Source organism: Crocodylus porosus, unplaced genomic scaffold (assembly GCF_001723895.1).
Source record: "Crocodylus porosus isolate Cpor-Errol unplaced genomic scaffold, CroPor_comp1, whole genome shotgun sequence".
Classification (NCBI taxonomy): Eukaryota; Metazoa; Chordata; order Crocodylia; family Crocodylidae; genus Crocodylus; species Crocodylus porosus.
Genome location: NW_017728949.1, coordinates 1427103 through 1443077, shown reverse-complemented (window position 1 = coordinate 1443077; position 15975 = coordinate 1427103). Strand labels below are relative to the sequence as shown.

The 15975-nt window shown below is 57.2% G+C and overlaps 1 protein-coding gene across 3 annotated transcripts; it reads left to right on the top strand.

Annotated features, from left to right (window-relative positions):
- Positions 1-2580: 2580 nt before the first annotated feature.
- On the top strand, positions 2581-13297 carry GRN (granulin precursor). 3 transcript variants are annotated; one of them, XM_019553931.1, is made up of 15 exons: positions 2581-2764; positions 3819-3965; positions 4488-4572; positions 5101-5213; positions 5604-5751; positions 6413-6519; positions 7578-7707; positions 8059-8156; positions 8297-8533; positions 8676-8912; positions 9895-10014; positions 10553-10795; positions 11023-11250; positions 11775-12017; positions 12340-13297. In XM_019553931.1, the coding sequence occupies exons 1-15, from the start codon at positions 2606-2608 to the stop codon at positions 12484-12486; spliced, it is 2442 nt and encodes an 813-aa protein (XP_019409476.1). In that variant the 5' UTR covers positions 2581-2605; the 3' UTR covers positions 12487-13297. The 3 variants fall into 3 exon arrangements, with proteins under 3 accessions (XP_019409476.1, XP_019409475.1, XP_019409474.1); XM_019553930.1 differs by having other exon boundaries at positions 9895-10131; XM_019553929.1 differs by having other exon boundaries at positions 9895-10149.
- Positions 13298-15975: the final 2678 nt, after the last annotated feature.

Genomic DNA, 15975 nt, shown 5'->3' with positions numbered 1-15975 from the left:
TTGTCCCCTGGAGGTCAGGTATGGAGGTCTTAAATCTCGGCAGGATGAAGCGACAGCCCCATGGTCGCGCTGGGAGTCTGTGGCAGAGAGGGGCCTGGAACCCAGGTCTCCTGATACCAGTTCAGCATTTTGACTGCACGCCGCTCCTTCCTCTTCTCAGTGCTCAGCTGCTTTAGGAGGAGTGCTGTGTGTGCAGATGCCTTGCTGTGCTGTTTGTGCTGGGGCTGGCTTGCCTGGGGGAGCTGTGGGAGCTGCTCTGTTTCCTGTGGAGCTGGCCTGCTGTCATTTCTGAGGCTCAGAGATAGCTTATCCATCTCCCTACCTTCTCTCCCTTCCCAGCAGGGCAGAGGGGCTCTGCAGGTCCTTTTGCCCTGTCTGTGTGAGCTGGACATCTCCTGTGGCTTTCCCTCTAGGGGCTCTGGAGCGCCAGGGTGTGGTTTTTCAGGCCAGGCAGCATCTTGTTGGTACAGTGGGTAGTGGTCACTCTAGCCCTTGTAGGAAGGAGGAGGCCAAAGGACTGTTCCAGGCTTGGGAACAGTGCAGCTTCTGGTCTGTCCATAGTCTGTATGGACACTGGGAAACCAGCTCCATGCCCCTCCTTGGGCAGTGGCTCAGTGCTGTGGTCTCCACCTTATGGACAGGGCAGTGACTCGTCTTCAGTCCCCCAGCGAGGCCTGTGGCATTGAGAATGGACTGCGCTGATATTTGAAAACCTGCCTGGACAGGAAGGATGCTGTGGTCCCGTTCACTTCAGTGGGAATTGGGTTTCTGGAGCCACTGAGAGAAGAAGGAGCTTGGCAGCCCTTGTCTCAACAGCTCCTGTCCTTCTCCCAAGGAGAGGAGGTGAGGCTGATGGAGGGGAGAATCCCAGAGTCCCAGTGCTCCTCCTCTTGGAGGGCAGAGGAAGCTGGGGTAGCCCCCTGCCTGCCATCGAGGCGCAGGTGCTAGGGATCTCCCTGTGACACGGAGCCTGACTGCCCAGCTTCTTGGACTGCTGCAGGGCTGTGGGGAGCCTGGAGCCATCCCACAAGCTCAGCTCTCAAGGCTTGCCCTGCGCACAAGGCTGATGTACACCCATCATGCACACTCCTCTCTGCAGCTTCTTGGTGCTCCCTGAGCTGTGCAGCAGGGGCTGATGCTGTAGGTGTTTTGGGTGTTTGTGGCCCAGAGCAGGCAGAGCTGTCGAGAAAGCTCACCTGGGGGTGCAGCAGGGGTGCCTGTCTGCTCCTCCTTCAGCACATGGCAGAAGCCACATGCCTGTGTGAAAGAGCTGCCTGCCCTGGAGGCCATGAGCTGCCCCCCTGCCTTGGTTGCCTGCAGAAGGTGGCTCAGCTGGAGAGAGCATGTGTTGGGGGGGGAGGGGGGTGAACAGCAATGGGCCCTGTTCACAGGAAGGAGATGGCAGATGGTGCCTCTGAAGTTATCACACCAAGCTCAGGAGCCCACCCAGGATGCCCTGTCCCTTTCTGTCTGCCTGTGTTTCAGGTGTGGGGTTTCTGGTCCCTGCGGGGAGGGAAAAAGCTGATGGCACCACATATGGGATCCAGGGTCCTGGTGCCCAGCTCTGTGTCCTAACCCAGAGGCTGTGCTCCTCCCACTTGTGGATCTGGCTGGGAAGCCATGGAGTAAGGGGGCAGGGCGGACCCTATGTCAAGTCTGGCTGTTTCCCCATGCTACTGTGTCCTAATAAATGACTTTTGTTCCTGTTCCTGTTGCTAGGCTGTGTCCAGGCCCTACTGGAGCTGAGCTTTTTTTATTGTGGGAAGGGGGAGGGAGGAGGCCTTATCAGGTTGGACTTTGCTGCTTGGCTGCCTTGGTGAGGAGGGGAGGGAGAGGTGTGAGCTGTGGCTGTCTGGAGGGCCTAGATCCTCCACTTGCCCTCCCATAGCACTCTGCTTTGCCTCTGCGTCTCTCAACAGCAGGTCACAGGCGGTGGATGCCCTGGGCCTTTGGGGTGTCTTGGCACCTGGCAGTACATTGTGGTCTGGATCTGGGGGAGCATCTGAACTGGGGCAGCTGTAGTGCTGCAGGCTCCTAGCTATGGCAGTGGAGAGCTGGGAGGGAGGAGCTGAGGCCAATACCAGAGCTGAGTTGCAGCTCCCCTGCCACTTGCTGGCCTCTGCTGGCACATCCAGATGTTCACCACATCACTGCATGACAGCTGTTGCCCCTCTGCCTGGCAGCAGGAGCTGGTGCCGGCAACACTCAGCATGGGGACAGCCCTAGAGTGGGAGGGGCAGATAGCTACTAGCTGTGGAGGGCTGAGGAAGGCAAATAGAAAGCAACATGAGGGTTTCCCCTCCCTGTAAGTAAGGGAACCAAGTAAAGCATCCATGCATAGCAAAGATCCTGACCCTCTCCCTTCCCATCTCCACCCCCCCATCCCTGTTGGGCCAAGCCACTAGGATAGAGCCCCTCCAAGGGCAGGGGTTGGGAGGGCAGGTGAGGCCCTGCCCCGTGCTGCAAGTGCAGGCCCACTGGGCTCCTGTTTAGCCCTGCATCTGACTGGTTGCCCAGCGTGAAAGACAGGTCCCGTGCGCGACTGCAGGGGCGAGGCTGCTGCCTGCAGGTGAGCGCTGAATGGCTGCTGGCTGGTCTCTTGCAGATGCCCTACCCAAGGATGTGGACCCTTGTGCCACTGTGGCTGGTGCTGGCTGGCGCTGTGGCCTCGCTGCGGTGCCCTGATGGACGGGTCTGTGAAGGATTCTCAGCCTGCTGCCAGGAGCCAGGTGGGGATGGCTATGCCTGCTGCCCGCTGTCTCTGGTGAGTGCCTGTTTCCTCTCATGGTGTCAGCACAGTTGAAGGGGCATCAGAGAAACCCTCTGCAGGGGATGGGCTGCGCTGAGGGCTGAGCTCCCCACAAGGCTGTGGTATAGGAGGGCAGTTGGTGTGGGTGCTGCAGGGTGGGGGAACAAGGGGTTGCTAAGCAAGGGCTGAGCATAGAGTCCACTCCAGAGAGGTTGTGGTCTGACCAGGAGCTGAATGCCCCTTACACTGGAGGCTTGTATGAAACAAGATCGAGATCAACAGAGCTCTGCCCAGTCCCTGTGTATTGAGTGGGGACCCATGGGGCCTGAGCTGCCCTCGAGGCTGAGTGCTTTGGGGTGGGCACTCGGGAGGCAGCCAGCTTTGTGCCTGGAAGGCTGGGGAAGTCTGGAGGGGACCAGTCCTGGAGATGGCAGAGCCTGTAGGTGAGGGGCAGGCAGGTCTGCCTGGGGGTGGCTCAGGGGCCAAGGCTGGGCATTGCCACAGCCAGCACTCCTTTCCAGCCCAACCCCTGCTACCAGGGCCTGACTGTGATTCAGTGACCTGCTGGGAAGCTGCGGTTAGCCTTCCCCATCACATGCTGGCAGCTGCTTCCCCGTGCAGGGAGGAGATCTCACTTCCTGGACCAGCCTCAGCCCCCAGGCCTGTTCTCTAGTGACCTCTGAAGGGAGTCCAGTTTCACTGGGGCCCTGCACAGTGGCCAAAAGGAACCAGTTCTGCAACCAAGGCCCTCTGCTGTGCTTGCCATGCAAGCAGCAGACTGTGTCTTAGGGGAAGATTCTGCATGTGAGCAATCTCCTCCCGCCCTCCCTCCTGGGCTGGGAGCTCTTCCTGTACAGTGCCTCTCCCTATGGGGTGAGAATCTGTTCCTTGTGCCCCCGCAGGAGGAGATGGGGTCTGGTGAACTTCTTGGAGGGTCAGCCCAAGGCAGCCTTTCGGCTCCTTGCTTTGTACTGTGACCTAGAGCCAGTGTGGGTAGGTGGGAGGCCCTGTCTGCAGCTTTAGGGCTCCCAGCAGCCAATCCTCAGCCACCTTCCCCCTTCTTCACTAGGTCTTCCTGAAGTCCCTGCCTATGATCCAGACGGGGATTGTGACTGAGCCCTCCAGAACAACATGTCCTGATGGTACCCAGTGCCCTGCGGAGTACACCTGCCTGCGCACCTCGGCTGGCTCCTTTTCCTGCTGCCCTTTGTCAGAGGTGAATGCCTTGGGGCAGGGGAGGATCACATAGGTTTCCTGCCTGCTTTGTTCTTGGGGCACAAGTAGTTGTATCCATCACCCCATGGGGGAGATGGCTGGGCTGGATTGGGCTGTTCGGTGCCAGCCCTGCCCTTAGGTGGGCTGAGCATGGGCATGAAGAGGCAGTCCTAAAGGATAGGTTCTGCCAGTGTACCTCATCTTTCTCCAGCAAGAGAGAGAAGCATCTGCTTTTGTGTGAGGGATGCAGTGTGCTCCATCTGAGAGCTAGGACTCCTGAGTCCTATTCTCCCTCCTCTGCCCTGGATGCAGACCCACTCACTGTGGCTGTTTCCTACCTGTTAAGGTGGAAGATGATGCAGATGCGCCTGGAGAGCTGTGTGGGCTAGAGTCCCCAGCCCCATCTCATCCCGGTCATGGAAGGGAGGGGCTGGCATTTGGCTACTCCTGCAAGATGTTGACTTTTCTCTCTGCCATATCCAGACCTGATGGCAATGCCCTCTCCACCCTTCTCTTCCTGCAGGCCGTCTCCTGTGCTGATGGGCATCACTGCTGCCCCCAAGGCTCCCACTGCAGTGCTGACAGCAAATCTTGCTTCACGCTTCCAGGTATTGAGCTGGTGAGGGCCCATGGCTCTTCTGGCTCCTATGTGGCCAACTGGGTTGCCATTGGCATTGCTGGCCTCTGCCTCTAACCCTGTATCCTGAATGTAACCAAATATCACTGGGCTGCTTGATACCAGGGTCTCCACCAAGTGTGTTTCTTCACATCACCTGTACAGTGGCTGTTGCACTCATCTGTCATGTGCCCGTATTTAGCCTAGTCCTTCCATGTACCTAGCCTCTTGTGGGCACTGGAAGTGGAGGTTTCTCAAGCTGTGGGACTGGCAGGGGTGGGAATATGTTCCACATCTCCCTCTGGAGGAGAACCATGCACCTGGCTGCCAACTGGAGCATGCTGATCTGTGGTTCAGGCTGCCATTTTGCCCTTGTTGCCCCTTCCACATGGCCTGCGTGAGGCAGCAAGCAGTCAGGGCTAGAGCCACGCTGAAACAGATTTCCAACCCTTCCCCTCCCTCCTCCCTCCCCCTGGCACAGTGGTGCTCTTGTGCCAGACTCTGACCTTGCTCTTCTCAGATCCTCGTGACCTGGCTGCTGTCCAGTGTCCTGACGGTGAATCACAGTGTCCTGATGATTCCACATGCTGTGCAACTGTTAATGGCACCTGGGGGTGCTGCCCTATGCCAGAGGTAGGGAGCACCAAGAGGAGAATTTGGGTGGGGCAGCAGCAGAAGATTGAGAGGCACCAGCACCTCTGGGGAGGGGGAAGCCCGGGGTAGAAATGTAGGGTATTGTGGGATGGGCTTGAGGAGCACTGGCAAAACTGACGTGGGGTGCCCAGGGCAGGGATAGCAAGGGGCTGTAGAGCAGGATTGACCTCAGGAGCCCACAAGCACTGGAAGTGCAGCCATGCTGGGGGGAGGTCCCACTTGAGCAAAGGGGGTGAAGCTGTCTCAGGGCACCTGGCTGAGCTCCTGTGGTTGTCTGGGAGCAGGTCTCTGGATTCCCCAAGGATGGAGCTGCAGAGGAAGGGACCTGGCTCCCCTTTGCTCTGGTGCTAATAGCCCCTTCTCTAACAGGCCTCCTGCTGTGTGGACAAGGTGCACTGCTGTCCTCATGCCACTACTTGTGACCTGGCCCACTCCCGGTGCCTGTCAGCTGATGGGGACCACCCCATGCGCATGAAATTCCCAGCCAGGAAACGGATGCCAGGGCCAGGGGCAGTAGGTATGGAGGAGATGTCCCCTTGGGTTGCTGCTGCCCTTTGGGTGGGCTTTCAAGGGCCAGGCGGGGAGTCTGGGCCCCCCTGTGCTTGGCATGGGATCTGGTGTCTGGCCTGTAGGAGGGTCCAATCTGCCTTATCCCAAGAGGATTCTGTGGCCTCTGTGCTACATGCTGTGCCCCTGCAGAGACCCCAGGGCTGTTCTCGCCCATCATTATGGAAAAGAATCATTTAGTGGGTTGCTTGGGCAATAGTGAAATGGGACCTTGACCAAATTCCAGCTGGGACCTTCCAGCCTCCCTGGCCCCCAGCTGCAGGCAGATGTGGTAATTGTTCCTGCCTGGGTGGAGCTAAGCAGCAACCACACTTCCCCACCTCCCCATGTCTGTGGAGGCCTCTGGCCTTATTCAACCCCTTTTGAGGTGGAGAAGCAGCAAGTGAAGCTTGGGGAGGGCTGTTGGCTCCTGGGAGGTGTTTGCTGTAGCACAGGGCTAGTCTGGGAGTTCCTCTCCACAGTGTGGCACCCCAAGGCTGCTCCAACCCTGCTCACACCTGGTCTTGGGAGCTGGAGGTGCTATATGAGGCAGCAGGGCTGCAGCTGGGACAGCCAGGGGTTGATGGTCTGTGTTCTCAGCTCCCCTCACTTCACATCTCCTCCTCTCCCAGTGTTGGCTGACAAGATCACCTGCCCAGACCAGAAGTCGATGTGCCCAGATGGTGCCACATGTTGCCAGCTGCCAACTAACCAGTATGGCTGCTGTCCTCTGCAGAATGTGAGTGAGGCCCTTGCAAGAGACCTGGGGGAGGGTATGACATGACACCTCTCTTCTGCCCTGAAGTACTCTGATCTGCCTATTTCCCCCCCTACCCTCAGTGTGGCAGCCAGGCATCTCCTGAGACTTGAGCTCTGTGTTTGTCCAGTGGACCCACTGAGATCATGCATTGCTCCTTTAAGAAGATCCATTTCTTCCCCATCCTCCACCTGCATGGCATGGCAGTGCCTAAGCACTGCCAGGCAATACCTGGTCTTGGCACCCTCTGTCCCTGGAGAGAGGTGGGCAGGTTGAAGCCAGGGCCTATAGTGCACTGATGCCGCCTAGCAGTGGTGCCATGCACTGCACAGCCACCACCTGGGGCAGGGTGGTATCTTCCTATGGAAAGGATGGGTCTGGGAATCTTATGGGGTTACCTTGTGTGGTGCCATGGAGCAGGCATGGGCACTGCCCAGAGGCCACAACTACACCAAACGAGACCTGTGTTTTGGGTGAATGGCAGCACTATGTTCCTGGCTGCTGCTGCTTCCTCTCTGTACTGTATCTGCCCTGGGCTGCTTCAGGCCCTCCAGGAAGGGACAGCTCTTTTAAACTAAGCCACAGGCACCAAATTTTGTGATGTGGAGACTTCAGATGCCAGCCAGAATCCCCATGATGGGATGCATGCTGTGGGGGGGAATGCTGTGACACTTGTGCCCCATCCAAAATCTGGGGATACTGAAGGTCCCTCACAGCCTGTGGATTTGCCAAGGTCCCTTTGTGCAGACATCACTGTCCTCCAAAATATGAGGCTCTGAGTTGGCTGCCTTCCCTCAGCTGTTCCAGCCCAGAAAGTGGAAGTGGCTGCTACTTACTGGGTTTTGGGCCTGTCAGGTAGGCTAGAGGGTGAACCCTGGGGCTGGGTCTTGCTCTTCTGATGCTGGAAGCTGAGCTCATGGCTGGTCCCAAACCTCACCCCATGCATGTGGCTGCTGGGGAATGGAGTCTGTGGCTCTGGTTTTGGGAGCCCTTGGCGTGTGAGGAGTCTTATGGCCTGTGGGTTCTCTCCTGGGGTGCAGGCTGTTTGCTGCAGTGACCACCTGCACTGCTGCCCTCAGGGCACGACCTGTGACCTGCAGCGCTCTAAATGCACTTCTGCACTGGGCCAGATGCAGCCACTCACGAGGCTTCCAGCAGTCTCCAGCTCAGGTAATGCAGGAAGCGGGGGCTGGCTTTGTTTTTACCTTGCATCTCCTGGGACTGCTTCAAGGCATCAGGGTAGGGGGAACCCTCCCCTCTGCTGTACTGGTGTTCCTACTTTGCCTTCCCTTGCTATTGCCAACATGGCCTTGGGATGGCACTAGTCCCCAGGCACAGTATTCCTCAGTTAGCTTGGTGGGTGTCTCCATAACAGGACCCTTCCCTCAGTGTGACACACTTCACAAAGCTGTCCAAGGCAAAGTACACCTCTGTAGTCCCCTATGGAACTGTGTGGCTATATGTGTGTTGAGGAAGGTGGGGCTCCCATACCTGGCTCCAGCTATTTGTCTTGCTTTCCAGCTCAGAATGTGAAATGTGATGACTTTACAAGTTGCCCAGATGGGAACTCCTGTTGCCAACTGAGCACTGGGGCCTGGGGCTGCTGTGCCTATTCAGAGGTACCTGATGGGTTGGTCGTATGGGTCCCTGTGGCACTGCGCTGCTTTGTGCAGGCCTAACTCCTGTCTGGAGCTTTCCTGCCCTCATTGTCCCCCATGTATACCTGCTAACTGGAATCCTTCACCCCCACTTTTCCCAGGCTGTGTGCTGCCCAGACCATGTCCACTGTTGCCCCAAGGGGTCCATGTGTGACCCAGGGCAGGGCAGCTGCCAGAAAGGTGGTGCCACCATCTCATGGTTGAAGAAGACCCCAGCACAAGTGAGAGTGACTTCCACAAGCCAAGAGGTGAAATGCGATGACCAGACGTCCTGTCCAGATGGAAATACCTGCTGCAGGCTGTTGACAGGGGCCTGGGGCTGCTGTCCCTTCACAGAGGTACCTGACAGGCTAGTCGTGTGGGTCCCTGAGGCATTGTGCTGCCTTCTGCAGGCCTGAGTCCTGTCTAGAGCTCTCCTGCCCCCATGGCTACTCATGGCCTCTGTGTATGACCAGAATCCCCCACCCCCACTTTTCCCAGGCTGTGTGCTGCTCAGACCACATCCACTGTTGCCCCGAGGGGTTCACGTGTGACCCAGGGCAGGGCATCTGCCAGGATGGTGGTGCCACCATCTCATGGTTGAAGAAGACCCCAGCACAAGTGAGAGTGACTTCCACAAGCCAAGAGGTGAAATGCGATGACCAGATGTCCTGTCCAGATGGAAATACCTGCTGCAGGCTGTTGACAGGGGCCTGGGGCTGCTGCCCTCTGCCACAGGTGTGTGGTGAGCATGTGTCACACAGGAGGAAGCCTGACTATGGCCAGGAAAACCAAAAAATGGCTTGGAGTGGAGGAAGTGGGGTGAGGATGAGGTAGGAACCTGTACCCAGATCAGCCCTTTGCTTCTGAGCAAGGGAGCAAAAGCTGGATGGCTAATGGGGAGGACTGTGGGGACATACATATTCCACAGGTCAAGTGAAAGCAAAGTACACTGAGCTTAACTTGCCCCAGTTAGGGAGAACACATCCACTCCATCTTGGAGCTCTGACATGAGAGTTCATGTCCAGGAGCAAGGAGTCTTACTAAATCGCTCAAGTCAGGGTTGGCACCCTATGACTCGAGATCAGCACATGTCCTTTTTATTTGAGAGGAAGCAGGAGGGAAAGTGATCTGGGCAGCCACAGGCCTAATGGTCTGAAGTTGCATGCAAGGCCCTAGAACCTGTTTTGAATGGGAGAGTAAGGTAATGGAAAACAAAGTGTGTGTACTGCATGTTAACTGATGTGACTGTCCTGGTAGCCAGGTTTTTAGAAAAAGGAAATGCCAGGGGATCTATCCTGCCAGGGCAAGACACACTGTCATATGGGAAATGATTGGTGAAGATGGGAATTAGTGTGAGGCTGGGGAGGCAGAGAGTGGGCTGGCTGAAGGGGAATGGGGGAAAGGAGGGATACTGTTGGGCTGGAGCAAGGCTCCCAGTGGCACTTCTCAGGGGCCAGTCTTGAGAGACTGGTTGTTGATGGACTTTGATACAAATAGGAGTAGTGTACCAGTGACATTCCTAATAGCAGAAGTTTGGGGGGCATTGTTAGCATGGAGGAAGGCCAAGATATCTTACTGGAAGAACTGGGTGACCTTGAGGGGGCTTTGGGGGACCCAGTGACTCTGCATGGTGCAGTGCTGGTGTGGTGTGGTGAAAACTCCGTGGGCAGGGCTGTGAGGAGCCTTGTGCTGGACATCTTCCCCTCTCCCTGCTCAGGCCACGTGCTGCCAGGACCACGTGCACTGCTGCCCTAAAGGCTACAAGTGCAGCCCAGAGGGAGGCAGCTGTGAGCAGGGTGGTATCAGCATCCCCTGGCTGGAGAAGACCCTGGCTCTGGTGAGAGTGACCTCTGCAAGCCAAAATGTGAAATGTGATGATGAAATGTCCTGTCCAAATGAAAACACCTGCTGCAGGGTGGTGGCAGGGGCCTGGGGCTGCTGCCCTGTTCCAGAGGTGAGGAGTGCAGCTGGGGTGAGTCTGCTTGCTCCAGGGCTCTCCAGGAAGCTGCGAAGTGGCTGTCAAGTGGGGCTTGGCTGTGGTGGGCCCTGGAGCCAGCATGCAGTCTTTGTTCCCGTTGTCCACTTTGGGGGAAGAGGCGTGTCCGTGTCACTAGGAAGAGTGCAAGGGCTTATCATGACTCTGCCATTTCCCCTTCCATTTCCCCTCTGGGGCTGGTCACAGGGGCTGTAGGTCAAGTTGGGAGCCAAGCTGTGGGGTAAGCTTGGGACTATGACTGCAAGGCTGCAGGTTAAGAAGGAGGGGCACAAGCAGAGGACCGGGAAGTGGGGGCGGCAGATGATGGTGACAGGGATGTTCTTGGAGAACAAAGGCTGAGGAGCCTCATACTGGGGGCCTGTGCTTCTTTCCTGCCCAGGCCACGTGCTGCCCAGATCTCATCCACTGCTGCCCCAAGGGCTCCAAGTGTGACTCAACGGGAAGTAGCTGCCTGCAAGGCAGCACCAGCGTTCCCTGGCTGGAGAAGACCCCAGCCCTGCTGAGTGTGACCTCTGCAGACCAAAATGTGAAATGTGACAACCAACACTCCTGTCCAGATGGAGATACCTGCTGCAGGGTGCCAGGACCAGAGGGACAGTGGGCTTGCTGTCCCCTGCCTCAGGTGTGTGAGGTTGGGAGCTCCACGCTGTGGGTCTGTGGCAATGCATCAGCTGTGGCCTGGATCAGACCTGCTGGCAGATGGCAGGTTGCTGTCCTTTCCCTGAAGTGCCCAGCCAGGCGACAATACAGTACAGTTGCCAGTGGCAGGTTAGGGTCCAGCTAGAGGAGGAGGTGTGGGACCTGGTTGGTGCCACACAGCGAGCCTTCCCCCTTCCTCTCCCTGCCCAGGCTGTGTGCTGCTCGGATGGCTTGCACTGCTGTTCTGCAGGCCACATCTGTGACCTGGAACATGGCAAGTGCCTGAGCAAACCGTTGAGGATGTCTGCAGTGAGGGTGCATGTGACCAGTGCCCCCCAGGTCCAGAATGTGCAGTGCAATGCAACGTTCAGCTGTGAAGATGGGCAGACCTGCTGCAAGAAACTGTCAGGTGCCTGGGCCTGCTGCCAGCTGCCGAATGTGAGTACAGGGTGGGGGCGCTGTTCTGGCAGCTCCCTTCTGGGCATTCAAGGGCCCTTTAGGTAGTCTGCTAGGCACCCCCTTCCAAGTAGCCTCTTCCCTTGCCTCTGTCAGTGCACAGAAGGAACAGGGATGAGTGGACAGGTGGGGGCAGTCAGTGGCTGGGACTGAGGATTGGGATTAGTAGTGAGAAGGTACCTTGATATTCCCCCTCCATCCGTGTGTGCTGGGAGTCTTGTCTCTGGAACCAGAACACAGGAGTCCTGGCACCCACTGCCTCCAACCCCATTTTGGGAAAGGAAGGGGATTCCAGTAGCCTAAAGCGGGAGCTGGGACCCTGGGATTCCTGGATGCTGTTCCCAGATCGGGGAGAAGTTTAGTGGCTTGGAATGGAGTGAGGCAGGAGCCAGGACTTTGGGTGGGGGGGGTCCTCTTCTTGGACGTCTTGTGGTGAGCATGTTCGTTAGGCTGCTCTCTCTGGTGCCTCATGAAGGCACCAACTGCGCCCCTCCTCCATCACCCAGGCCGTGTGCTGCAAGGATGAGCAGCACTGCTGTCCCGCGGGCTACACCTGCAACTTGCTGGCGCAGACTTGTGAGAAGCAGCAGGCAGCACTGCCTGAGGGCCTGGGCCCCTCAGCTGTGCTGCTGCCAGCCAGCCCCAAGCCCAGCAACGATGTGGCCTGTGATAGCACGCACTTCTGCCATGACAACCAGACCTGCTGCAGGGCATCCACGGGTGCCTGGGCTTGCTGCCCCTACAAGAAGGTTGGTAGCAGACAGGGCAAAGGAGCCCTGCTGCCTCTTGGGGTGGCTGCTCTGGACAGGGGGAGGTGGGGGTTGGCTTGGTGCCCACATAGAAAAGAGCTGTTCACAACATATGGTTTTAGGTGCCTGGCCCCTGCTCTGTGAGCTGTGCCCTGGACTGTTTCCTTCTCTCCCCTTCACCCCTCCATGCCTGCTGGGCATTATGGGGTGGGAGGCACCACCATTAAAGCACAGTGGGAACTGCTGCTTTATTGGGGGGTGGAGGCAGAGGGTGTGGTGGGGGATGACTGATCACATACTGATCTCCCCTGTCTCTCCATAGGGTATCTGCTGTGATGACAAGCGCCACTGCTGCCCCCATGGGTACCACTGCACCAGAAAGGGCCTTAGCTGCAGGTGGTTTGGGCCCCACCGCTGGGATGGCAGCATCTTCTCTGCTGGCAGCCCAAAGAAGCAGAAATTGCTGTGAAGTGCCTCTTGGGGCTCCCTGGGGACCCCCCCCCCACCACACACACTTGTGGGCTCTGCTTTTCAGAGTTGATGCTTTGAGGGGGGCTTTCCTCATCCCATGAGGCTTGTTACTCTGCCTCTTCTGTCTCTGTCTTGCTCATGGGTGTCTCCTGGTTCCTCTGTTTCTTCCCTGTTGAGCATGGGGAGTGCTGTGACCTTCCCCCCCATGGCTCTTGCTCATTCCTTGCAGGGGAGGGAGAAAGAGAGGGTGTAACAGGCATGGCTTATGCCACCCTCCCACTTCTGCCTGTCTGCCCTACCTGAAACAGCAGGCACTGCCCAGAATGAAGGGCCTTTTGCTTACTGGCTTGAGCTGCCTTATCACCACCATCCCTTAGCTGCGGTCCTTTCCCCACCCTGGAGCCCAAAAGTTTTGTGTTCAGCACTGACAGCAAGAGTCTTGCACTGTTGGTGCAAGCCTTGCAGTTCTGTCCTGCTGCCCTCTACTGCTGCTGCCCACCCACCTCCCCCCAGGAGGGGCCCTTCTAAACACTTTCTTCCCCTGCTGTGTGCCAGCTGGAGGCCAGGAGGTGGAAGTATTCTTCCTGCCCATGTACAGCTGGCTTCCTGCAGTGCACTCTGCTGTGCTAGGAAGCCTAGCTACCCTACAGCCTTGGAGTGACCAGCCGTTGACTCTCTCTGAGAGGTCTTGAGTACGGCCTGCGCTGCAACAGGGATTTTCCATCAACAGCTTCAATACAACTCCATAGGTATCTTCAGTCCCCACCACCTTGGCTCCTTCCTGCCTTTTCAGACTTGCTGTCTATCCTCAGAACAAACTGAGCATCTCTCCATGAGCTTGGCACAAGGAAAACAGGGGCAGGGGCAGTCTTAGATTCTCCTTTGGAAGGGGACCTTGAAAGCAACCTCCTGCCGTGCTAAGGAAGAGTATATGAGTCACCTGAGTCAGTATTTTGTGTAAGGTGTGGACCACCAGACACCCACCCTCACGTTGGGGCAAGCCAGGAGAGGCTGAGGCAGGCTGACCTAAGATGCCTTCCATCAAAAGGCAGAGGCAGCTACTGCTGTAGGGGTTGGGGCAGGGCCTCCCCTCCCAGTACCTGGGTTCCTGCTGCTGCAGAGGCATTTCAGCAGGGGGTTCCTGCTGCTGCGCTGTAGCACTTACCATGAGGGTGGAGAGCAGCAGGTTGGCCAGTGCCCTTGCTCTCAGTAGCTCTCCACTTCTGCTGCTTGACTTTTCCCATTCCATGAGGTGAGGCCAAGTCTGTGCCCAGCTGGCAAGAGGATGGGTTTCTTTTTGCTGGAGCTGCATCGGGGTGGATGCCTGTGTGTGTGTGCGTGTGTGTGGGAGAGCCAATAAAGGATTTGTAGGAAGCTTATGTGTGGAGGGCTTTTGTCCCTGCTCTCCTCTTGCAGGGCCATGCACTATCACCCCCTCTGGCAGAGCCCATAGGGCTCTAGGAGCTGTGCTACTTGCTGCTTCCCAGTTCCTCTCTCCATCCTGTTCTGAGGAAGAGCTGAAGCAGCTGTGGGAATGGGCCTCGACCATTCCCCTCCCCACTTTAAAAAGAAAAAAGCCCTGGAGCTTTTGCTCTGCTCTGGAGCTGAGGGCAGCTAGTGCAGTGGGGCACTGGTTGTATGCGTTTTTGGGTGTATTCTGGGGGAGGCATGGTGGGTAAGGAGAAGTGCTTGCTACAGAAACAGTTTGGGCACAGCAGGGGGTCCTGAACCTCAGTGGCTCCTCCCCCTAATCCAGTTGTTAGCAGTGCCGTCCACTTTGCCAGGCTGCAACTGCCCTGTGCTTCCTCCAGCTAAAACTCCAGGTATTACTTTTAGCCTAGCTTTGCTTTGTTTGAATTGGATTACAAGCAGGGCATTAGCCCTCCCTTGTCTGCCAGCCCTGTTTTTGGCACCTACCTGCCTCAGGGGAGCAGCTTTCACCCTACTAGTACCAGGGGGACAGGGATGATTAGCCTGGAAGCAGTGCAATATGCCTCTACCCCTACTTGCAAGCACACCACGGGTCCCTGCTATGTGCAGTCATGTGACCTTAGCAGTGTTGTACTGGGAGCTGCTGGAAGAGTTGGGTCTTGACTATGCTGTTACAAGCCCACTACCAATTGGAGCCTGCCCCTGTCAGCATTGCTCTCAACTCCCTGCCCCACTCAGTGTGTCAGGCACTGCCCAGGGATTGGGCTAAGAGCAGGCCCTGGTGTGGTGAGGGGCTTGCATTAGTACAACCATGGGGTAGCAGATGAGAAGGAAGGGCATCATCTCCTGAACTGGAGTAAAATAGAGGCCAGACACGGGTATTGCTTTGAAGGGGGTTTTATATATTAATACCATTCTAAAGAACAAGAAGGAGCAATCAGGCCAGTGTAGACCAGAGCTCTCGCTGGATCCCTCATCCTTCCCAAGGGGCACAGGGAGGATGGTTTTTGCACTCAGGTGGTGGCTAGCAGAGCCAGCAGGGGTCAAGCTAGTTCCCCTCTAGTCCCCCTGTCCCACCGCTCCCACCCCAAGGAGGGTTACCCTAGTACATGCACAGACCTGGCATTCAGTTCTTTTTTCTTGCCACGTATAAAACATTAGAAACAGGAGTAAAATCCAAGCAAACAGGGAGGGGGGGGAGAGGAGGGGCTGGAGAGGGGCCTTGGTGCTCGCAAGAACCTCATGGTGCTGGAACCAAATAGCACCAAAGGAGCTTCAGCATCCCCAACCCCACCAGTCCTGCTGGCTGCTGCTGTTTCTAAGACGAAGGCCGGGGGAGGGGGGGAGCATCTGGCCCAGTGGTGTGGGGGATGTAGCCCTGCAGGCCTGGCATGTGGCAAGGGCCTCATGCTGCATAGGGTGTATTTTCACATGTGGCTACATCAGCGTGTGCTGTTGGAAAAAGGAGGGGGCCCAGCAAAGCCTGAGCATAGCTGGCCTGGAGCAGCTTGGATGGGAACTGCAGGGCACGCCTGCCTCCCAGACTGACACGTGGGTCCCTCACTGGGCTGCTCTAGGACTATTCCCAGAGCAGAGCCTTTCCTGGTTTGGCCTAGCCCTGCAGGGGAATGGCCCCCTTGACATACCTAGTGCCCCTCACCCCCACCTCGGGCAAAGCAGAGGTGCCGCTCACCCTGGTCAATACAGCATTTAAGGCAAGATCTTCCCAATAATGCAGGAAGAGCCCCTGGTCCTCGATGTTTCACATGGAGGGTGTTCAGCTGCCTACCTTTCCTCCACCACTGAAGGACCAGCACGTGGGCCTCCCTTGGTCCCCACTGCTTGAGCAGGCACAGAGGAGGTGTGAGAGCTGATCAGGCCCTGCCATGCTGCTAGCAGGGGCAAAGAGTCATGAGGGCTGGAAGAGGCCCCCTGGGACAGCCTACTTAGGGCAGAAAGACACTAAAGTTAAAGGTAAAGCCATGGGTATGTGGATTATTCTTTTAGGAACCCATTTCTCTCTCCATGACATGTCACCCCTAGCAACAGCCCCCCC

What these genes read in the sequence shown, in the direction of transcription:
- GRN (XM_019553929.1), top strand. Translation starts at nt 2,606, where the DNA reads ATGCCCTACCCAAGGATGTGGACCCTTGTGCCACTGTGGCTGGTGCTG. An exon ending in GCCAGGGCCAGGGGCAGTAG is followed by an intron (nt 5,752 to 6,412) that starts GTATGGAGGAGA and finishes CTCCTCTCCCAG; the next exon opens with TGTTGGCTGACAAGATCACC. An exon ending in GCTGCTGCCCTCTGCCACAG is followed by an intron (nt 8,913 to 9,894) that starts GTGTGTGGTGAG and finishes CTCCCTGCTCAG; the next exon opens with GCCACGTGCTGCCAGGACCA.